General features: G+C 39.8%; 1 protein-coding gene across 3 annotated transcripts in view; it reads left to right on the top strand.

Moving 5' to 3' along the window:
* ATAD2B (ATPase family AAA domain containing 2B) overlaps window positions 1–24,198 on the top strand; it is a 230,279-nt gene that overhangs the window by 72,379 nt on the left and 133,702 nt on the right. For all 3 annotated transcript variants that reach the window (XR_004428482.1, XM_033176396.1, XM_033176395.1), the window contains exon 14: window positions 19,731–19,890. Coding sequence is in view for 2 of the 3 variants with exons in the window: in XM_033176396.1 (XP_033032287.1) it covers window positions 19,731–19,890 (160 nt within the window). In the remaining variant the exon portion in view is untranslated. The remainder of the gene's footprint in view (window positions 1–19,730; window positions 19,891–24,198) is intronic.

Raw genomic sequence — 24,198 nt, 5'->3', positions numbered from 1 at the left:
CCAAGTAGCTGGGATTACAGGTGCTTGCCACCACACCTGGCTAATTTTTGTCTTTTTAGTAGGGATAGGGTTTCACCATGTTGGCCAGGCTGGTCTAGAACTCCTGACCTCAGGTGATCCACCCACCTCGGCCTCCCAAAGCGCTGGGCTTACAGGCGTGAGCCACCACGCCCAGCCAGTGTTAGCTCTTAATATTTAAGTTAATGATTCATTTTAAGTTAATGTTTGTGTATCAGTGATAGGTGAGTGAGTGAGTTAATTTTTGTAGATAGTTTAAGGTATGGACTGAAGTTTATTTTTTTATACAGATATTCTTTTTTTTTTCTTTTTTGAGACAGAGTCTCGCTCTGTCCAGGCTGGAGTGTAGTGGCGCGATCTCAGCTCAAAGGAAATGCTCTCACTGCATGCTCCGCCTCCCGGGTTCACAACATTCTCCTGCCTCAGCCTCTGGAGTAGCTGGGACTACAGGTGCCTGCCACCATGCCCAGCTAATTTTTGTATTTTTAGTAGAGACAGGGTTTCACCATGTTGGTTAGGCTTGTCTTGAACTCCTGACCTCAGGTGAGCCACCTGCCTTGGCCTCCCAAAGTGCTGGGATTACAAGTATGAGCCACTGTGCCTGGCCTGAATCACAACTAACTTTGTATTCTTAGAATAAACCCCACTTGCTCATAATATATTGTCTTTCTAAAAAATTATTGGATTCAACTTGCTATTATAAAAAGTATTTTATTATCCACATTAATGAGATTTTGATCTGTAATTACTCTTAAAATATCTTCGTCTGGTTTTGGAATCAGGTAATTTTGATGTGTATTAGACGAGATATACACTGGGTGTGATGGTGCATGCCTGTAATCCCACCACTTTGAGAGGCTGAGGCAGCAGGATCTCTTGAGTCTAGGAGTGCAAGAGCAGCCTGGGCAACACAGTGAGACCCTGTCTCTTAAAAAAAATTAGATGAGATGGCATTCTCTCTTTGTATATTTTCTGAAAGTGTTTGTGTAAGTCTGATGTTATTCATTTCTTAAGTATTTGAGAGAATTCACCAGTGAAAATACCTGGGCATGGAGTTTTCTTTATGGAAAGGTTTTTGATTACAAGTTAAATTTCTTCAGTTGATCCAGGGCTGTTCTATTTTCGCTTAGGTCAGTTTTGGTAGTTTGGTAGTTTATCTTTAAAGGAATTTGTTCATTTCACCTAAGTCATGAAATTTACATACATTTTTTCCTACTATTCTGTTATTTCCTTAATGCCTAAATAGTCTGTGGTAATATTCTTTTCATTCCTGATGGTGATAACCTGTGTGTTCTCTCTCTCTTTTTTTTTGAGACAGAGTCTCGCTCTGTCACCCAGGCTGGAGTGCAGCGGCACAATTTTGGCTCACTGCAAGCTCCGCCTCCCATGCGCCACCACGCCGGCTAATTTTTTTGTATTTTTAGTAGAGACGGGATTTCACCATGTTAGCCAGGATGGTCTCGAGCTCCTGACCTCATGATCCGCCCGCCTCGGCCTCCCAAAGTGCTGGGATTACAGACTTGAGCCACCGCACCCGGCCCTCCTTTTTTTTTTTTCTTGATTATTCTGGCTAGAGGATTATCAATTTTATTGGTCCTTTCCCTCCCAAAGAGACAGCTTCTGTTTTCATAGATTTTCCACTATTATTTTTGTTTCCAATTTTATACTACCTTTTTCCTTATTTTTTTTTTTTAAATTAGTAGACTGAGGAAGATTTATAGGCAGAGTATAAAAGATTTTTAGGGCAGTGAAAATAGTCTGTGTTATATTGTAAGAGTGAATCCATGTCATTATATCTTTGTCAAGACTCATAGAATGTATATCATCAAGCATGAACCTTAATGTAAACTGTGGACTTTGTAGATTGTGATGTGTCATTGTAGGTTCATCAGTTGAAATAAGTGCACCACTTTGCTGAGGCATGTATATACGTATCAAGGGGCAGGCGGGGGACATATGAAAAGTCTCTGTATTTCCTTCTCAATTTGGCTGTTAACCTAAACTTCTCTAACAAACTGTCTTAAAAATAGACTATTCATTACTGGGCACAGTGGCTCACACCTGTAGTCCCAGCACTTTGGGAGGCCAAGGACAGTGGATCTCTTGAGCTCAGCAGTTTGAGACCAGCCTGAACAACGTGGCGAAACCCTGTCTCTGCTAAAAGTACAAAAATTAGTTAGGTGTGGCGTGCCTCTGGTCCCAGCTACTTGGGAGGCTGAGGTGAGAGGATTACTTGAGCCTGGGGAGGTCAAGGCTGCAGTGAGCCATGATTGTGCCACTGCACTACAGCCTAGGTGACAGAGTGAGACCCTGTCTCGGAAAATAAAAAATCTCTATAAACTGGGTAGCTTAGAAGTAGCAGAACATTATTTGTCATATTTCTGGAGGCTGGGATGTCCAAGATCAGGGTGCCAGCAGATTTAGTGTCTGGTGAGGACCTGCTTTCTGGTTCTGATGACTTCTCTTGTGTCCTTAAATGGTAGAAAAGACCAGCTAGCTTTTTCAGGTCTCTTTTATGGAGGCAGGAATCCTTTTTATGAGAGTTTTGCCCTTATGACCTAATTACCTCAGAAAGGTTCCACCTCTTAACACTCTTAACACCTTAGCTCTTAACTCTTAATACCTCTTAACAACATTACTTTGGTGATTAGGTTTCAATGTATGAATTTTAGGGGAATAGAAACATTCCACTCATAGCAGGCAGTTTTAGGGTTTCAACAAATGTGTAATGACATGTATCGGCTCTTACAGTATCATGCAAAATATTTTCACTTCCCCCAAATCCTTTGTGCTCTATTCATTCATCCCTCCTTCTCTTGTGCCCTGCAGAGCCGTCCCTCTCTCCCCAGCAACCACTGATCTTTTTACTATCTCCATAATTTTGCCTTTTCCACAATGTCATATAGTTGGAATCAAACAGTATGTAGTTTTTTCAGATTGGCTTCTTTTATGTAGCAATACATATTTCAGGTCTTCCAAGTCTTTTCTGTTTATTTTAAATTTAACTCCCTTTTTCAGATTAAGATGGAAGCTTAGGAATTGATTGAAACTTTTCTTTTTTTCTAATATAGGTATTGAAACCTGTAAACTTTCCCTCTAAGCAGTGCTTTAGCTATATCCCACAGTTTTTGACGTGTGTTCACTGTCATTCAGTTCAAAATAATTTCCAATTCCTCTTGTCATTTTTTCTTTGATGCAATCATTGTGTATTTAATTTAGATGTGTATTTAATATACAAATAGCTGTGGTTATTTTTCCTGATTATTTTATTGTTATTTACTTCTAATTTATTTTTATTGTGATCTAGAGATAATAACTCTTAAAGTCTTTTTTTTTGTGAGACAGAGTCTCCCTCTGTCGCCCAGGCCCTCTGTCGCCCAGGCCGGAGTGCAGTGGCGTGATCTAAGCTCACTGTAAGCTCCACCTCCCAGGTTCATGCCATTCTCCTGCCTCAGCCTCCCAAGTAGCTGGGACTACGGGTGCATGCCACCATGGCTGGCTAATTTTTTTTGTATTAAAATTATTTGTAAATTTATTGCATTCTCCTTTATGTCCCAGTGTGTCCTGTGAATTTGTATTCTGCTATTTATGGTATAGCATTCTATAATTATAAAATAAGACAAGGTGTTAATAGTGTTATGCAGACTCTTTTGTGGGTTTTTTTCCTTGTTTGTTTTTTGGTTTTTTTTGTTTTTTTGAGACAGAGTCTCACTCTGTCACCCAGGCTCGAGTGCCGTGGCTCTGTCTGGCTCACTGCAACCTCCATCTCCCAGGTTCAAGTGATTCTCCTGCCTCAGCCCCCTGAGTAGCTGGGATTACAGGCACGTACCACCATGCCCAGCTAATTTTTGTATGTTTGTAGAGATGGGGTTTCACCATGTTGGCCAGGCTGGTCTTGAACTCCTGACTTCAAGTGATCTGCCTGCCTTGACCTCCCAAAGTGCTGGGATTACAGGCATGAGCCACTGCGCCTGGCCTCTTCTGTGTTCTTACAGATGTTTTGGTCTAATTCTATTGATTGCAGAGACAAGTATGTTAAAATGTCCAGCTATGATGAATTGTTTCTTTGTCCCTTTAATTCTGCCAGTTTTTGTCTCACATATTTTGAAATTTTATATTAGTTTCATACACATTTATTGCATCTTTATGTTGATGTTGCTTTCCTATATTATGAAATGTCCATGTTTATCTCATAATGCACTTAATTTTGAAATCTATTTTTATCAGATAATAATTCACCTATTCTAGTCTTCATGCTGTTTGTGTGGTATATTTTTTGCCATTAACTTGCTTTCAACCTGTCTTGTTTATAGACTGTATAAAGTTGGGTCTTATTTTCTTAATTGCACTGTCTCTTAATTTTAATTTGTTTAGTCAGTGTTTAATTACTGATATATTTGAATTGGGGATCATTTCATTTCCATTTTCTATTTGTGTCTGCTCTTTTTCTGTTTCTTTTTTGCCTTTTTAAAAAACACTTTGAAACTTTGAAAGTTTTTTTTTAGGGTCTCAATTTTGCTATTGATTTTTAAAAAGAGCTTTATTGAGGTATAATTGACATGAAATATATATGATATATATGTACACAATACTGACATTGATAAAGAGTAAAACTTAGAAGGCTTTAACATACATATGTACTTGTGAAGCCGTAACTACAATCAAGACAATTAAAATACCATTTCCTTCAAAATGGACACTTACACATTTATTGTGATTGTTGATATGGTTAGGTTTAAATTTATCATCTAGATGATTTTCTATTAGGCTGCTGTTTCTTGTTTCCCTTTTCCTATTGTTCCACCTTCTTTTGGATTAGTTGAATATTTTTTATGATTCCAGTTTGTTTCCATTGCTGGCTTATTAGCCATTACTGTTTATTATTTTCATAGTAACTTTAGAGTTTATGGTATATGTCTTTAACTTGTAACCGTCTACCTTAAATTGATGATAGACCATTTCATATACAATATGGGAACCTTGAAATAGTATACTTGCACTTTTCTTCTCCTGAGGTTTGTGCTATTGTCATACATTTTTTATTTTTTGAGACAGAGTCTTGCTGTGGCACTCAGGCTAGAGTGCATTGGCGCAGTCTCGGCTCACTGCAACCTCCACCTCCTGGGTTCAAGCGATTCTCCTGCCTGAGCCTCCTGTGTAGCTGGAATTACAGGTGTACGCCGCCATGCCCGGCTAACTTTTGTATTTTTAGTAGAGACAGGGTCTTGAGCTCCTGACCTCAAGTGATCTGCCTGCCTTGGCCTACCAAAGTACTGGGATTATAGGCATGAGCCATTGTGCCCGTCTTCATACATTTTATTTTTAAAACTTTAAAACCTTTTGAAGAAATGTAGGCCGGGTGCAGTGGCTCACACCTGTAATCCCAGCACTTTGGGAGGCTGAGGTGGGTGGATCATGAGGTCAGGAGATCGAGACCATCCTGGCTAACACGGTGAAACACCGTCTCTACTAAAAAAAAAATACAAAAACTTAGCCGGGCGTGGTGGCGGGTGCTTGTAGTCCCAGCTACTCAGAAGGCTGAGGCAGGAGAATGGCTTGAACCTGGGAGGTGGAGCTTGCAGTGAATTGAGATGGTGCCACTGCACTCCAGCCTGGGTGATGAGCGAGACTCCATCTCAAAAAAAAAAGAAAACTTTTGAAGAAATGTAAATGAAAATATCTTAAATATTTATTATACTTACCATTTCTGGTGCTCTGTATTCTTTTGTAGATGTTCATATTTCCATTTGGTATCAGTTTCTTTATGCATACGTTTCTTACAGTGTGGGCCTGCAAGTGACAAGTTCTTTTGGCTTTTCTGTATCTGAAAACACGTTTTTTTTTGGGATGAAGTCTCACTGTGTTGCCCAGGTCAGAGTGCAGTAGTGCGATCTCGGCTCACTGCAACCTCTGCCTCCCGGGTTCAAGCGATTCTCCTGCCTCAGCCTCCTGAGTAGCTGGGACTACAGGTGCGTGCCACCACGCCTGGCTAATTTTTGTATTTTTTTTAGTAGAGGTGGGGTTTCACCATATTGGCCAGATTGGTCTTGAACTCCTGACCTCGTGATCCACCCGCCTCGGCCTCCCAAAGTGCTGGGGTTACAGGCGTGAACCACCGCATCTGGCCGAAAACACATTAAAAGACAAAAAACAAAAAAACAAAAAAACAGTTTTGTTTTTGAGACAGGGTCTCATTCCCTTCGCCAAGGCTGTAGTGCAGTGGCGTAATCATGGCTCACTGCAGCCTCGACTGATCCCCCCACCTTAGCCTCCCAAATAGCTGGGGCCACAGGTGTGTGTGCCGCTGTACCCACCTAACTTTTTTTTTTTTTTTTGAGATGGAGTCTCGCTCTGTCACCCAGGCTGGAGTGCAGTGGCCAGATCTCAGCTCACTGCAAGCTCCGCCTCCCGGGTTCACGCCATTCTCCTGCCTCAGCCTCCCGAGTAGCTGGGACTACAGGCGCCGCCACCTTGCCCGGCTAGCTTTTTGTATTTTTAGTAGAGACGGGGTTTCACCATGTTAGCCAGAGATGGTCTCGATCTCCTGACCTCGTGATCCGCCCGTCTCGGCCTCCCAAAGTGCTGGGATTACAGGCTTGAGCCACCGCGCCCGGCCCTTTTTTTTTTTTGAAATGGAGTCTTGTTCTGTTGCCCAGGCTGGAGTGCAGTGGCACAATCTCTGCTCACGGTAACCTCTGCCTCCCAGGTTCAAGTGATTCTCCTGCCTCAGCCTCCCAAGTAGCTGGGACTACAGGCAGCACCACTACACCTGGCTAATTTTTTTATTTTTTAGTAGAGACAGGGTTTCATCATATTGGTCAGGCTAGTCTCGAACTCCCGACCTTGTGATCCACCTGCCTCGGCCTCCCAAAGTTCTGGGATTACAGGCGTGAACCACTGTGCCCAGCCACTTTTTGAATTTTTAGTAGTGATAAGATTTCACCAGGTTGCCCAGGCTAGTGTCAAACTCATGGGCTTAAGTGATCTGCCCGCCTAACCCCCCTGCGTCCGGCCAAAACAGCTTTTTTTTTATTTTTATTTTTTATTTTTTTTTGAGACCTAGTCTTGCTCTGCCGCCCAGGCTGGAGTGCAGTGGCCAGATCTCAGCTCACTGCAAGCTCCGCCTCCTGGGTTCATGCCATTCTCCTGTCTCAGCCTCCCGAGTAGCTGGGACTACAGGCGCCCGCCTCGTTGCCCGGCTTGTTTTTTGTATTTTTTAATAGAGACGGGGTTTCACCGTATTAGCCAGGATGGTCTCGATCTCCTGACCTCGTGATCCGCCCGTCTCGGCCTCCCAAAGTGCTGGGATTACAGGCTTGAGCCACCGCACCCGGCCCAAAACAGCTTTATTGAGGTATATTTATATGTTATGAAATTTGCTCATTTGAAGTGTATAGTTATAGTAATTTTTAGAGTACCTCAACAAAGTGGTAGTACTATTGATATAAATCAATTTTAAAAATCATATACTATGGTTTCCTGTGTCTGGCTTTTCTTGCTAAGTATAATGGTTTTGAGGAACATCCATGATATAGTATGGGTCAGTATTTTGTTCTTTCTTTCTTTTTTTTGAGACGGAGTCTCACTCTGTTGTCCAGGCTGGAGTGTAGTGGCGCGATCTCGGCTCACTGCAAACTCCGCCTCCTGGGTTCACGCCATTCTCCTGCCTCAGTCTCCCGAGTAGCGGGGACTACAGGCGCCTGCCACCAGGCCTGGCTAATGTTTTGTATTTTTAGTAGAGACAGAGTTTCACCATGTTAGCCAGGTTGGTCTCAATCTCCTGACCTCATGATCCACCCACCTCGGCCTCCCAAAGTGCTGGGATTACAGGCGTGAGCCACCGCGCCCGGCCTTGTTCTTTTTTTATTGATGAACAGTATTCTTATTGTATGACTATACAACACACTGGATGGACATTTAGGTTGTTTCCAGTTTGGACTATTATGAATATTACTGTGAACGTTCAATGGAAGTGTTTGTGTAGAACATATATTTTTTATCACTCTTGGGTGGAGATAAGGAGTGAAACTGCTAGGCAGTATGGTAGTTTTATGTTTAACTTTTTGAGAACTTAGGCTTTGTTTTTGAAGAGTATTTTCTCTGGGTATAGAATTTGAAGTTGACACTTTTTTCTTTTTCTTTCCATACTTTGAAGATGGTCTTCCTTCTTTTCATTTGTGTTGCTTTGGTAATGAATTCTGCTTTTATTTCTATTTGTGTTTCTTTGTATGTATCTTTTTTCTGGTTACATTTAATTTTTTTTTTTCCTTCTTCACTGGTTTTGTGCAATTTAATGATATATCTTGGTGGAGTTTTCTCCCTTTTTCCCATTCTTGGATTGAACTTCTTGGGTGTGTTTTTCATCAAACTTGTAAAGTTTTTGGCTGCTATTTCTTCATTATTTTTTCTGTCCTCCCCACCTCCTGTCTCCTCTTTCCTTTTGGGCCTCTAACTATACATATGTTAAGTTTCTTGATGTTGTCCCATAGTTTGCTGAAACTTTGTTAATTTGGCTTTAAATTATCTTTTCTGTGTTTCATTTTGGTTGGTTTCTGTTGCTGTGACTTTTAGTTCACTAATCTTTTCTTTTGAAATGTGTAATCTGCTATTAATCCCATTCATTATGTTTTTGCCTCATGTTTCTGTTTTCATCTATATATATAGAACTTTTCAATATCTGGAATATAGTTATAATGCCTACTTTAATGTCTTTTTCTGCCAATTCTAATTTTGTAGTTCTAGGTTAGTTTTATTAATTTTTCTCATTATGGATTGTGTTTTCCTGTTTCATTGCATACTTTGCAATTTTTATTGGATGCCAGATGTAAATTTTACCTTGTTGAGTGCTAGCTATGTTTCTGTAAGTAGATATTCTTGAACTGGTTTTGTTGTGTTTTGTTTTGTTTTTTTCCTTTTGAGACACAGTTAATCTACTTGAAAACAGTTTGATTCTTTGGAATCTTGCTTTTAAGATTTGTCGACTGGGCTCAGTGGCTCACACCAGTAATCCCAGCACTTTGAAAGGCCGAGGCGATTGTATCACCTGAGGTCGGGAGTTTGAGACCAGCCTGGCCAACATGGTGAAATGCTGTCTCTACTAAAAATACAAAAAATTAGCTGGGCATGGTGGCAGGTGCCTGTAATCCCCGCTACTTGGTAGGCTGAAGCAGGAAAATCACTTGAACCCAGGAAGTGGAGGTTGCGGTGAGCTGAGATGGCACCACTGCACTCCAGCCTGGTTGACAGAGTGAGACTCTGTCTCAAAAAAACAAAAACAAGATTTGTGATATGGATCTTGAGTAGCCCTCAGTGTAGGACTAATTGTTCCCTGCTACTGATGCAGTATCCTTTTGTGTATTCACGGGCAATGACCTGTGAGTCATGAAGTTTACCAGTTCGGCGGGTGGGAACTGGCACTATTCCTGGTTCTCTGTGAGTATAGAGTACTCTTACTTTTAGTTCTTCTGAGTGTTTTTTTTCCCCAAGCCTTGGGTAGTTTCATCACATGTATATACTGATTTGTATTTGATTGAAGAGCTGAGGAGTTTTCTGCACATTTCCTGAGTTTTCTTTCTGTGGAGCAGTCTCCTCTGTGGTACTCTTTCTGTAGACTCTAGTCATCTTGTTCTCCCTGGAATCTCAACTCCGACTCTTCCACTTAGTGACTTAGCTGGCCTCTGCCAGGATTCCATCTGCCTGCATCATAGCGTATAATTGTATAATTGGAGAGCCATTAATTAGATTGTTGTTTCCACATTTTGTAATATTTGGGTTTTCTCTTGCTGCTTTCAATATCTTGCTCTATATCTTTTACTTTCAACAGTTTAGCCATGACATGCCTCTGTGTGGCTTTCTTTCTGATGGTGCTTGTCATTTGGTATCTACAAAATTGTTATTTTTCAGTCTTTTCTGTTTTCACCTTGGATAATTTTTATTTTTCTGTCTTTAGTCAATCTTCACTTATTTTTGCTTTGTCATGTCCATTTTGTGATGTTCATCCAACACATTTTTTTATTTCAGAAATTGTATTTTTCAGTTCTAGGACTTACATTTGATTGTTTTTCGTTGTTTCTGTTTTTCCAATGTGATTTTCATGCATTTAAGCATGTTTTATTTTGAGCTTAGTTACAATAGTTGCTTTAAAATTATCTTGTGTTAGCTTCAACATCTGGTTTATCTCACTGTTAGAACCACTTGGTTTTCTTTTCTCTTGAGAACATGTTCTTTTATTGGTTCTTAATTTGTTGGGCAGTTTTGGATTGTGTCCTGGATATTATTATTGTTAGTTTTTGGAGACTCTAGATTTTGTTATTTTTATTTTATGAGCCACATTTTCTTAGGAGACAATTTTCTGAGTTAGGCTTGGAATGCATTCAGTTTCTTGACTGGGAGCTTTGATCTCCTTTGAGACCTTTTGTCTTTAGCTAGATCTTTGAGTTTGCTCCCTGCTTGGTTGTTCAGGACCAGCTAGAAATCTGGGTAAACTGAGTTTGGGGTTTCCTTACTAGCTCTTGCCCTTGTGTGATCACCCTTATTCTTTAATATTAATAACTTCCTACCTTCTCTTTTCTAGACTCTCATGCTGAAAAGTTAATAAGGCACCCCCCTGAACCCGTACTGCATATTCTCTCTCCCCCTCACTGTAGTTAGTCACCAGACTAAAAGCTAGAGCGAAGGAAACGTACTTTTTCTTCTCCAAGTGACCAAGAACTCCCACTGTGTTTCCATTCTCTGAGTGACCATGAACTCCCATCAGAACCCATCTGTCTCTGTTTACTCACCAGAAACGTCAGGTGTATGTTCATGTATTATAATACATAGGCTTCGTAGTTGTTTTCTGAGGGGTGCTCTGATTGGGTCTTTATTATAACCTGCAGGTAAGAACTCTTGGGTATCCAGTATGCAGGTTTGAATTTCTAGAGTAATCATTGGTAAAATAGAAACATAATGTGTAATTCCAAAACTATTAGTGGGGGAAAATAGAATAATTTTTAAAAGTCAATCCAAAAACAATCAAGAAGAGAAGTGAGGGAAATCATATAACCAATGGGGGGAAATAGCACAAAATATGATTATAGATTTAAACCCAAATATGTCAATAATGACCTGAAATATAAGGGGAGTAAATGTTCTTGTTACAAGACAAAGATTGTCAGATTGGCCAAAAACAAAATAATAATGATGTTTTGTTTATAATCAAGACATCTACATGTAAGGATACAAAAAGGTTCCAAGTAAAATAGTGGAAAAAAATAGCACAAAAACAAATTCATAGCAGCATTATTCACACTAGCCAAAAAGTAGAAATAACCCAAATATCCATCAACTGATGAATAGGTAAATGAAATGTGATATATCCATACAATGAAATATTATTCAGCCTTAAAAAGGAATGCACTTCTGGATTGGTGTGGTGGCTCACACTTGTAATTCCAGCAGTTTGGGAAGCCAAGGTAGGAGAATTGAGCCTAGAAGTTTGAGATCAGCCTGGGCAGCATAACGAGGTAGTGTCTCTACAAATACTAAAAAAAATTAGCTGGGTGTTGTGACCTTTATCTCTTTTTTTTTTTTTGAGATGGAGTCTTGCTCTGTCGCCCAGGCTGGATTGCAGTGGCCGGATCTCAGCTCACTGTAAGCTCCATCTCCCGGATTTACACCATTCTCCTGCCTCAGCCTCCTGAGTAGCTGGGACTACAGGCGCCCGCCATCTCACCCAGCTAGTTGTTTTTTTTTTTTTTTTTTTTTTTGGTATTTTTTAGTAGAGACGGGGTTTCACCGTGTTAGCCAGAATGGTCTCGATCTCCTGACCTCGTAATCCGCCCGTCTCGGCCTCCCAAAGTGCTGGGATTACAGGCTTGAGCCACCGTGCCTGGCCATTGTGACCTTTATCTCTGGTCCCATCTACTCGGGAGGCTGAGATGGGAGGATTGCTTGAGCCTAGAAGGTCAAGGCAGTAGTGTGTTGTGATGATACTACCGTACTCCAGCCTGGGCAACAGAGTGAGACCCCATCCCTCCACAAAGAAAAGAAAAGAAAAATTCTGACACATGCCACACCATGGATGAATCTTGAAGACATTATACTATGTGGAATAAGCCAGACACAAAAGGCCACATATTGTATAATTCTGTTTATATGAAATGTCCACAATAGTTAAATCCATTAAATAGTATAAAATTATATCACATAAATACTAACAGTTGGTGTTGCTACATTAATTTTAGACAAAATAGACCATAAGTCAGAAAGCATTACTGTGCATATAAAAAGGAAGTCTTATAATGATAAAAGTTTCAGTTTACTAGAAGATATAGCAATTAGGCCAGGCATGGTGACTCATGCCTATAATCCCAGCACTCTGGGAGGCTAAGGGTAGGAGGATCATTTGAGCCTAGGAGTTCAAGACCAGCCTGGGCAACATAATGAGAACCCATATGTGCAAAAAGAAAAAAAAAAAAATAGCCATACTTGGTAGTGCATGCCTGTAGTCCTAGCTACTCAGGAGGCTGAAGTAGGAGGATTGCTTGAGCCTGGGTGGTTGAAGCTGCAGTGAACCATGATCATGCCAGTGCACTCCATCCTGGATGACAGAGTGAGACCCTGTAACAATTTAAAATCTGTAATTCCGTAATAACCATAGTTCAAACTATGTAAAACAAAAATTGACAGAACTACGAGGTAGAAGAGTCAAATTGATAATCATTGTGGGAGAAATCCTGTACATCTCTCAGTAATTGATGGGTCAGACTGAGCAAAAAAATCATTTAATGCTCTGTAGATTAATTTGAACCACCACATTTCAGGAATCTGATCTAATGGGCATTCTTATCTAAGACATATAGAATGGACACTCTTTTCAAACATATACCATGTTTATGCAAACTGATCCTATATTGTGCCTTAAAGCACATTTGAACTAATTTTCTAAAGTTTGGTAACATGCAAAACAGAAAAATAACAAAAAAGATAAGCAGATAATTTTATGTTCATAATTAAGAACTCTAGCTCCAAAGTCTAAATGACCTGTGTTGTAAAGACAAAAATCATGCCCAACAATATGTGAACTGAAAACAAAGATATAGTAGAAATCAAGAAGGCCAAAAGTTGGTTCTTTGAATAAAACTAATAAAGTTGGTTCTTTGAAAAAACTGACAAACCTCTGGCATGCTTGGTCATGATAAAAAGAAGACAGATAAGCAATATTAGGAATGCAAAATGTAATGTTTTGGTTTTTTAAGACATCAAAGATTAAGAGCATAAAGGCCTAAGCTTAAGAGGTGAAAGGAGATCTTTTAGAAAAAACATAGGGGAAAATCTCTGTGACTTGTATGTCAATGTTTATAGCGGGCTTTTGGTAATACCCCAGAACTGAAAACAGTCCAGGTGGCCATCAACATATGAATGGATAAATAAATTGTGGTATATCTATATAATGGAATATTACTTAGCAATTAAAAAGAATAAACTATTATCATACCAGTAACATGGATGAATCTCAGAATATGCCGAATGCAAGAATCCAGGAATAAAAAGAGTACTTACAGTATGATCCCATGTATATAAAATTTTAAGTAATGCAAAGTAATCTGTAGTGACAGAATACAGATGAATGGTTCCCCAGATGTTGGGTAAAAGAGGCCAAGGAGGGTCAATATGGATGGAGAACTAAGGAGTATGAGGAAGAACATAATGGATATGTTAACTTATTTTAGTTGTGGTGATAGTTTCACAGGGTATACATACTTCAACACTTAACAAAATGTATACTTGAAATATGTGTGGGGTTTTGCATGTCAATTATACCTTCATAAAACTTGGTATGAGAAAATTCATTGGAACCCAGTCTCACTTGTGAACATGTATATAAAAATCCTAAACAGATTGGTAGAGCTTTACATCAGGAAGATATAAAAAGGACAATATTTTATGACTAAATTGATTTTATTTCAAATATACAAGGTTTATTTAATGAGAGAAGTCAGTTAATGTTAATTTATCACATTTTCATATTATAGAAAAATCAAGAGGATCACCTCAATAGATGTGGAAGAAATGTTTGATACAATTCAATACTTAGTCATAATAAAGTCTTCATCTTAGAGAACAAGGAATATAAAGTGTTTCCTTAAAGGTGGCTACAGAAAAACTTACAACAAACAGACTTAATGTTCAAACATGAAACCTTTTCTTATAACATGGGGAATATGACAAGTGTGTTTGTTTTGCTATGAACACTTCTGACCAATACTATTCTATAGATCACCGTATATGTCTATACTGTTCTATAGATCGCCCAAGTTGTGGCTGTGGACCTGGGCCTCCCTGTGCTCTTGCAGGGGCCTGGGAGCAGGCAGGAGTCCTGCCCTCTAGGTGCAGCAACAGCTGCCCAAGTCATGACTGTGGAGCCTGGCATTCCTGCACTCGGGGGGGTCTGGGAAGGCCTCCCTTTTCCCTGCAGGCCCAGAAGTGTCTGCTCCCACTGCCTGGCCTCTCCCCACTACGGCGCCCGCTCTAATCTTGGTGCAATGTTGAGGCCAAGCCTGGGTGTTGTTGCAGACAAAGCTATACAAGGTATGCATATTGAAGAGGAAAAAACAATACTCTTATCATTTGTAGATGATGCAATTACGTATGTAGGAATTGCAAAGCAATCTGTAGATAGATGTTAGGAAGTTTAGACCAATCAATATAAACAAATTTTGTATTTTTGTTGCTAGTAATTGTGTAAAAATGGAAAGTTACTATTTGCAATCTCATTAGCAAAAAGTTTCTATGAGTAAGTCTAAGAAGTCTCATGTGTGTGCAGAAAGTATTAAAACTTGATTGACAAACATTAAAGATTAAATAAATGGAAAGAAATATTTTCCAATTACCTTGTCTTCTATAAGGTGGGAACACTTGCTCTACTAGTCATTAAGGCCTCTTAGGGTTAAGAAAATTTGATATTGGCAGAAGACTAGACAAATAGATGAATGGAACGGAGCCCAGAGCCATAAATAAATGCACACACATATGGATGCCTAATTTATGGTAAAAGAGGCAGTGCAGATGCTATTAGGAAGAGATGACCTTTTCTATAAATAATGCTGGGAAAATTGGGTATCTCTTTGGTGGGAAAAAAACCTGGATTCCTCTACATACCATACAAAACAATTGATTTCACTGGATTTTAGATCTATATTTGAAAGGTGAAACAACACTTTTAGAAGATAATGTAGGAAAGAGAATTTGGGACAAGCAAGTAGGCCTTGAATATTGTGTCAAATAGTTTGGACTTTTAATTTCCCTACATCATAGGAGTTGCTAAAGGATTTTGATCCAAGGGTTGGCCATTCAGTTTTTTTTTTCTTTTAAAGACAACTTTTGGTATAATTTAAGTTAGATTGTAATTCTGTTTCTGGCCACATCTGAGACTATTATCTGAAGACTTTTCAGTTACAAGACACTTAAAAATGCGGGTAAATTCCAACGAACACTTGAAATGCCAGTCTGTAATTGGAAGCTACTAAGGAAAAATTGGAGGTTAAATATGAATTTATATTTGAGGCTACTTATACTCGTCACCCCCTTTATATCTTGAATGGGAAACCTAGGTCACTAATTTTCAGTTATTCAATTTGAAAAGAAGAATCACACATCCTTCCTTCACACATACACTGGGTATCTAGCATTTTGATTCCACTTATAGATTTTGGAAACACAACTAGAGCAGTATGTTTGGGAAGGAGAATGATTTCTTTAACATGTTGAACATATTGGAGAAGTTATTTCAGGCAGGTGTTAGCAATAAGAGTAAAGGAATAGAAATGAGAGCAGTTGGAAAACACTAGAAAGAACATTGTTACTAGAACTACAGTTTCTGTTATAATTAGACATGAAATGCTTATATTCAGAAATGTTTAAGTCATATTTTTCAAAAACTACTCTAAAATACGCAGAAAATAATTTTGAGTTGAACATAAAGTGGTAGCCATTTTAAAGAATTTGTCCAAAAGTATAACGATAATGCAAATCTAATATAAAAGAAACTAAATGTCACATACATTTCCAGACATTTAACCCCCCCTAGATTGCTATCTATTAAAAACAAATTGTTGTATTTTTTTCTTTTAAGAAAAACAGGTTTATTGAGATACAGTTCACAGTGATGGCAGCAGCAGCCCATCTGGAGTGGCCACTGTCATCATGCCTGCTGTAGTGGGGAGGTGTAGCTGGGGCTGCACATTCCACGGAGCTGGTGGAAGCCGGGGACAAATGGGAATCCCACCCATTTTGAGTTGGTGGGATGGGAGCTCCCTGGGTGCAGCTGCAGCTGCCCAAGTTGTGGCTGTGGACCTGGGCCTCCCTGTGCTCTTGCAGGGGCCTGGGAGCAGGCAGCAGTCCTGCCCTCTGGGTGCAGCTACAGCTGCCCAAGTCATGACTGTGGAGCCTGGCATTCCTGCACTCTGAGGTTCTGGGAAGGCCTCCCTTTTCCCCGCAGGCCCAGAAGTGTCTGCTTCCACTGCCTGGCCTCTCCCCACTCCGGTGTCTGCTCTGATCTTGGAGCAAGGTTGAGGCCAAGCCTGGGCATTGTTGCAGTCTGGCTGGTTGTGTGCACTCTTGGGGTTAGTGCTGCATGCCAACCCCCTCCAGACTTTGGGTGCTGATGAGCATGGGAGGGAAGCCAAGGGGGTGGCTGAGGGCAGCTTGGCAGTGGCCTGCAGGCACCCCTTGGCACGAACAGCTTGGACACCATGAATAGCAGCAGGAGGCAGACAAAGCTCCTGGGCAGAAGGGGGCGGGTCCCTGGTGAGACCCACCTTCATGCTAGGGAGGGCCTGAAGGTTGGGGGCTGGGCTGCCAGTCCCACAGACTGGAGTGGTAAGTTGTGATGCCTTTTCTGGGCCTGCCTGTGGCCACCCGTGGACCAGTTGGTGTGCACTTCTTTCCCTCTAAGTCCCAGAAAAGCCCCGGCTCAGCCAGAGCTAAGTGGACATCAGGAAGACCAACTGCAGTTAGGAGCTACCCCCTCCAGGGCCACCTCTCTGCTGAGAGCTGCAGATGCCGGGATGACCAACTGCAGAGAGGAGCTACCCACTCCAGGACCTCCTCTGTGCTGAGAGCTGAACACTCAACATGACGACCTGCCTGTGGAGAGGAGCTGCCCACTCCAGGATCTCCTCTGAACTATTCTGTCACTCAATAAAGCTCCTCTTCGCCTTGCTCACCCTCCACTTGTCTGCATACCTTGTTCTTTCTGGATGCAGGACAAGAACTCGGGACCTGTCAAATGGCAGGGCTGAAAAAGCTGTAATACAAACAGGGCTGAAACATGCCCCTTGCTTGCTATTTTGTGGGTGAAGAGGAGAGAAGAGCTGCAACTCTTCAGGGAGCTGAGACTTGGGAGCTCCCCGAGCCAGGGCTGTGACTTTGGGGCCCTGTGGTTCCTGGAGTCTGCAAGCTTCTGGGAATCGCCACGTTCCCCAGTGGCAGCCATAGAAGCTGCTTGCAGTGTGCCTGGTCCAGCCACAGCCTCACAGAGAGCCAGCACCTGTGCCAATACCTGGAGCTGCCTGTCCTGCTGCAGTAGCCGGCATGCCAGACTATGCGCAGTGACTGGACCTCACACTTGCTCACTCAAACACCCCTTGCTGCCCCATGCCTGGCTTGCCCCTGGCAGGCATGGGATATAGGCTGGTAGTGTGAGCTGAGCGCAGTCAGGTTGAGTGGACAGAATGAGCCCAGCAGGTCTAAGCAAAACTGAGGCAGAGGTGCCCCCAGCCACAGGTTTCCAGCCAGAAAAGCGACCCCCACAAGGGCTCCATGATAACAGCTGTACAGTTCACTCATTTTTTTTTTTTTTTTTTTCGAGATGGAGTTTCACTCTTGTCACCCAGTTTGGAGTACAGTGGTGCGACTTCAGCTCACTGCAACCTCCATCTCCCGGGTTCAAGTGATTCTCCTGCCTCAGCCTCCCAAGTAGCTGGATTACAGGTGCCTGCCACTGCGCCTAGCTAATTTTTGTATTTTTAGTAGTGATGGGGTTTCACCATGTTGGCCAGGCTAGTCTCGAATTCCTGACTTCAGACAGTCCACCCGCCTCAGCCTCCCAAAGTGCTGGGATTATAGGCATGAGCCACTGTGCCCAACTTAGTTCACTCATTTAAACTGCATAGTTCAATGACTTTCAGTATATTTACAAAGTTGTGTAACCATCACTACAATAAATTTTAGAACATTTTCATCACCCAGAAACCTTAAACCCTTTACCATCACTCCCAACCTTCCCCTCATCCTTCCAAGCTCTAGGCAACTTCTAATATACTTTGTTTTTCTATAGATTTGCCTGTTCGGGATATCTTGTATACATGGAATCATACAATACGTGGCCTTTTGTGTCTAGCTTCTTTAGCAAAGTGATTTCAAGATTCATCCATGTTGTTTTATCTGTTCGTACTTCATTTATTTTTATTGAGGAATACTATTCCGTTGTATGGATATACCACATTTATTCTACTTATTTATCAGTTGATGGGCATTGGGGTTTCTTCCACTTTTTTGGCTATTATGAAAAGTGTTGTTGTGAACATTCGTGTAAAAGTTTTTTTTTGTGGACATTGCTGGATCATTTGGTAACTCTTACGTTTAACAGAGGAACTGCAATACTCTTTTTCCAAAGAGGAACATCATTTTACATTCCCACCAGTCAGTCAGTGTATGAGTGTTCCAGCTTCTCTACATCCTCATCAAAAGCTGTTAATTATCTATCTGTCTGATTATAGTCATCCTGGTGGTTTTGAAGTGGCATCTCATTTGGTTTAATTTGCTTATGCTTAATGACTATTGATGTGGTTTTGTATATCGTCTTTGGAGAAATGTCTATACAAATTTTTTGCCTAATTTTTAAAAAATATTTTTCTTGTTTAGAGGTGGGGTCTCGCTGTGTTTCGCAGGCTGATCTCAAACTTCTGGGCTCAAGCAATCCGCCCGCCTTGGCCTCCCAAAGTGCTGGGATTATAGGCATTGCACCACTGCGCCTGGCCCTTTTGCCTACTTTTAAATTTTATTATTTGTCTTTGTATTGTTTAGTTGTTCAGTTGTAATTGTTTATTATATATATTATCAAATGTATGATTCACACATATTATTAGGTTATATTTTTACTTTCTTAATAGTATCCTTTGAAGCAGAAAAGTTTTTAATTTTGATGAAGTTCATTTTTTTTTTTTTTTTGGTTGCCAAGGTTTAGGTGTCTACTGTATTTTCTGAATGCCTTTGAAAATAATTTTTGTAAATAACTTGATCCTGCATTAAAATATAATCATGCTGCAGTTATTTTGTTATCATTAAAGACTTATAAGCTGGGCACCGTGGTTCATGTCTGTAATCCCAGCACTTTGGGAAGCCGAGGCAGGTGGATTGCCTGAGGTCAGGAGTTCGAGACCAGCCTGACCAATATGGTGAAACCCCATCTCTACTAAAAATACAAAAATCAGCTGGGCATGGTAGAGTGCGCCTGTAGTCCCAGCTACTCGGGTGGCTGAGGCAGGAGAATCACTTGAACCCAGGAGGCAGAGGTTGCAGTGAGCCAAGATCGCACCACTGCACTCCAGCCTGGGCAATAGAGTGACACTCCATTTCAAAAAAAAAAAAAAAAAAGACTGATAAAAGTTGTCGTAAGCAGCAGTGTTTACAATTCTTTTTTAAAATTTTGCCTGAAAATTATTTTACAGCTCTATAGTATCAACCCTCCTTGCTCTTATGGATGGATTAGATAATAGGGGTGAAATTGTTGTTATTGGTGCTACAAACAGACTTGACTCTATAGATCCTGCACTCAGGAGACCTGGTCGTTTTGACAGAGAATTCCTCTTCAACCTGCCTGATCAAAAGGTAAGAGTTTTTGTTTTTAATATGTTAATATTTATATGTAATTCTACTATAAGGCATATGTTCTGAGGGTGATATTTTATGAATTTTCATTGTTCAGATTTTGTGCTTATAGGATATCTTACTTAATACTTTAAAAACCTATGTAATTATGGAGCAGTTTTTTTCTATTAACAATTATAAGAAAGTTTGATTTTTAGACAGTAAGAGGAAAGCTCTTGATAGGTCACTGTAGATGCTTACTTGTGCTTTAGTTCTCCAGATTGTAGTAATTGTCCTGTATGGCAGTTTTTGTGTCCCTAGTTAGCCAAAGTAACTTTATTCTCATAAAATAATTTTTTTATAGAGTATTAGTGGGTTCATGAATAAGGACCCAGTATCCAAATTTTCATAGAAATTGCTATATTTAATTAAAAGCAACAAACGTTATTCGTTATGGTATAAAGTTTTTTTTAAAAAGAATGTATTAATAATACAGGGCAATGTTTATCATTGATTATGTAAATGTTATATAATATGATATACAAAGTTTTTTTTTTTTTCCCAATTCGGCTTGAAACTTTTAATATTATTCTTGGTTTGACTAGTATAATCTGACTGGCTTTTCATTAGAAACTCAAATCTGAGAGGAAGAGATACATGCAAAGGATATATTGTATGTGAATATGTATAGCTTTATTCTTAGACTGCTATGTGAAATGTCTGGTTTATATACCTAGATGTGAAAGTCTTAGTGATTTGGACTGTATGGAAGACCATAGAGAAACAAAGGCAATGGCTTCCCTGTGTAGAGCAGTTCGTTCCTCAGTTTGACATCAATCTCCACAATCACCAGTAGTTGACTCAGATTTGAATTGACAATCTAATTTACAAGCTTTAAATTGGCACCAGATTTATATAGCTTTGTCATAACAGGAAACATAGCATATACAGCATTATTTTCATTGCACAAGTGCAACCTTCAGGAATGTATGAGTGCATATTGGTGTGTTTATTTGTAGCAGATAGGGCTGAAGTAGGTACAGTCTACCTCACTGTGGGGAAGCATCAACTTTTTTGTTTGGGACATCTAACAACAGTCTAAGCACAGCTTTTATACTCTTCAGTACATGGGGAAATGTGCTTAGTTCTGAGACACAGCACAGGAAAGCCATTTCCTTGATTTCCCAATTGTCTTCTGTACTATCTTAGCTAAGTAGGCTTCAGAGTCTATATGCCAATCACAGCCCTCACAGTCCAGGTTCAGTTCACGCAAATCAAGGGTTTAACAGTAAACAAGGTTTAGAATAGCACTGTCTAATATAATTTTCTGTGATGATGGAAATGTTCTGTTTTGGCATTGTTCTTTGAGCAGCATGCATTGTGGTAGCCACTAGCCACATGTGGCTATTGAGCACTTAAAATGTGGCTAGTGTGACTAAAGAACTGCATTTTAAATTTTGTTTAGTGTTAGTTAATTTAAAATTTAAATAAAATAGCATTGTTTGGCTCATGGCTTACTATATTGCACAGCATGGATCTTGAACATAGTTTTCCACATTAACTTTCTCTTTCTAACATTTCGAGCGAACAGTTTTGTGAGACTGAAATATAAGGTCATTATTCTCAGGCCTGGGTCTGTGGAAAGGCCTATGCTGGCTGTTTACCTTTTTCCCTTAAATAGTTTTTAAGGTACTGAGACTAGATGAGATTACCAAGTCTTCTGTCTTACAGAGCAGTCAGTAAGGTAAGAGGAAAACTAAGAGAGTGAGGTGTTCTGGTAGCCAAGTGAAGAAAATGTATCAATGAGGAGGGTGTGATTAACCATGTCACATGTTGCTAAGTCCATTCAGCTAAGGACAGAAAATTGGTCATTGTATTTATCATTATGTAGGTCGTCAGTGAATCTGATAACAGTTTCAGTTAGTAGTGGGTGCAAAAGCTTAATTAGAGTGTGTTAGTTCAAGAGAAAATGGGAAGGAATTGGAGGGAGTGAATATAGATATGTTTTAAAAAGAGTTTTTCTGCAAAGGGAAGCAAAGAATTTAGGTGATATGATATTGAAGGAAGCAGGGGCAAGATAATGTGTTTCACTGTTTTCAAGATGGAAGAAATCTAGTAGAAAAGGGAATTTTTATGTGAAATTGAGAGATGTCAGTAGGCAAAAAGTGATAGGATTTAGCATAAAAGTGGCATGAATGACTTTAGGTAGGAGCTGGCTAGTTCATCTGTGACAATAGAGAGAAGACAGAATATTGTTGGCACACATGCTGATGGGTGGACATCTTTGGTGATTAGGGTGTGGGGAATCTGGAAGTTTTTTTCTGATTGCTTCAATTTTCTCAGTGAATTGGGAGGCACGGTCATCAGTGGAGTGTGTTGCTTCAGTTTTCTCAGTGAATTGGGAGGCACGGTCATCAGTGGAATGCGAAAATGTGCTGTGAAATAGTCTGCTAGGAGAAAGGCATAATGAATGACCTAGGGAAGTATTAAGGGTAGTAGTAATAAGGACCCATTTGGGTCATTAATTTAAAGTAATACCAGTCAGTGTCTTAGTCCTGTGGTTTGGCCAATAGAATATCATGACTCTTGCTATTGATTAAGTAAAAGATTAATAAAAGTAAATCTTGTTTTCAAATTTTAATAATTTTGTTAATTATTTGCATAAAATAGTACACACCTTCCATATGCAACAATGCTTTTTAATTTCTTTTGTTTTCCTTTATCATCATTTTTATGATTGTTATAAGTAATATGTATTTGTATGTGTACTTGTAGATTCTGAAAAACGAGGGGCTTGAATTTGCCTTTGATGTTTAATAGAAGTTACTTTCTGTTAGAGGAAGCCCTTTGACTTACTATTTGGTATGCCATATAGAGTAAAATACATAATGAACATTTCTTGATTTCTACATTTAAATAATTTTTTCTTCATTCCATGTCTTGTTTTTAGTGTGACAAAAGGAAGGTGACTTTGATTGGATTATATCGGGAAAGAGCATTATTAGGGACCTGAAAATAACTTGCTAACCTTTGATAATTAATTTCATTACTTTAAACCTCTTTTTAGGGAAATGAGAGGATAAGAATGGATCTCTTTTTGGGATATCTTCCAGCATAATTTTTTTTTACATGTTCTTGATATTTTAAGGGTCTTGTAATCACCCTTAGCAGCACAGTACCTGTGCTGCTAATGAAGTTTGTATAGATTCTTAATGTCATCTTACAGAATATATATGCTGTTAGATTGATATTTCTTTTGGACCTTCTTTTTTTTTTGGTATCTGTTCAAGCAGATACTTCAAGTTGGAAGAAAATAAGTGTCATGTCATTGCTTTAACTTTCATAGCTGAATGCCTAACTTAGAACTTGGAATTGAAACTGTAGCGATTGATTCCAGATTTTGTCAACTTTTTGAGCAAGATTTATCTTGATGACTTTGAAGTTGTTCTGTTTTGTTGCTGGTCCCCAAATTCCTCATCAAGTCAGTAAGATGTTATCATCTTGGTTATAATTTACTTTTTCGTATCTCAAGAAGCTTAGATAGCAGTGTTGAGGGAACAAGCATATTTAATTTTTAAAAAGTGTTGTAATTTTCTCCAAAGAAGGCAGATGTGAAAACAAAATTCTGATCTGACTGTTGGTGGTGGTTAGTATCAGCTGATTATAGATTTTTATATGTTAGTGTTTTTTTAAGAAAACTATTTTAGGCTGGGCACGGTGGCTCACGCCTGTAATCCCAGCACTTTGGGAGGCCGAGGACGGTGGATCACTTGAGGTCAGGAGTTCAAAACCAGCCTGGCCAACATGGTGAAACTCTGTCTCTACTAAACATACAAAAATTAGCCAGGTGTGGTGGCGAGTGCCTGTAATCCCAGCTACTCAGGAGGCTGAGGCATGAGAATCACTTGAACCTCGGAGGCTGAGGTTGCAGTGAGTGAGATCATGCCACTGCACTTCAGCCTGGGCGACAGAGCGAGCCTCAGTCTCAAAAACAAAAAAACTATTTTAGAAAAATTCTGTTTGTTTTGAAAGCAAGACATTAAAATTTTGATTGTAGATTTAAGCTAGAGAATGTTGAAATCAATGTAAAATTGTTTATAACACTTTGATCTTTCAATGAATTTAATTGATATTTATTGAAGTACCGTGTATTAAATGCCAAAGCATCAACTAACTGACAAAGTAATAATATGTATGATATATATATATTCTTTTCTCCCTTTGAGACAGGATCTCACTCTTATCACCCAGGCTGGAGTGCAGTGGCGTGATCACAGCACACTGCAGGCCTCGACCTCTCAGGCTCAAGGGACTCTCGCACCTCAGCTT

Source organism: Trachypithecus francoisi, unplaced genomic scaffold (assembly GCF_009764315.1).
Source record: "Trachypithecus francoisi isolate TF-2019V2 unplaced genomic scaffold, Tfra_2.0 Lachesis_group17, whole genome shotgun sequence".
Classification (NCBI taxonomy): Eukaryota; Metazoa; Chordata; class Mammalia; order Primates; family Cercopithecidae; genus Trachypithecus; species Trachypithecus francoisi.
The sequence above is the reverse complement of the archived record's forward strand: the minus strand, read 5'-3'. Positions and strand labels throughout refer to the sequence as shown.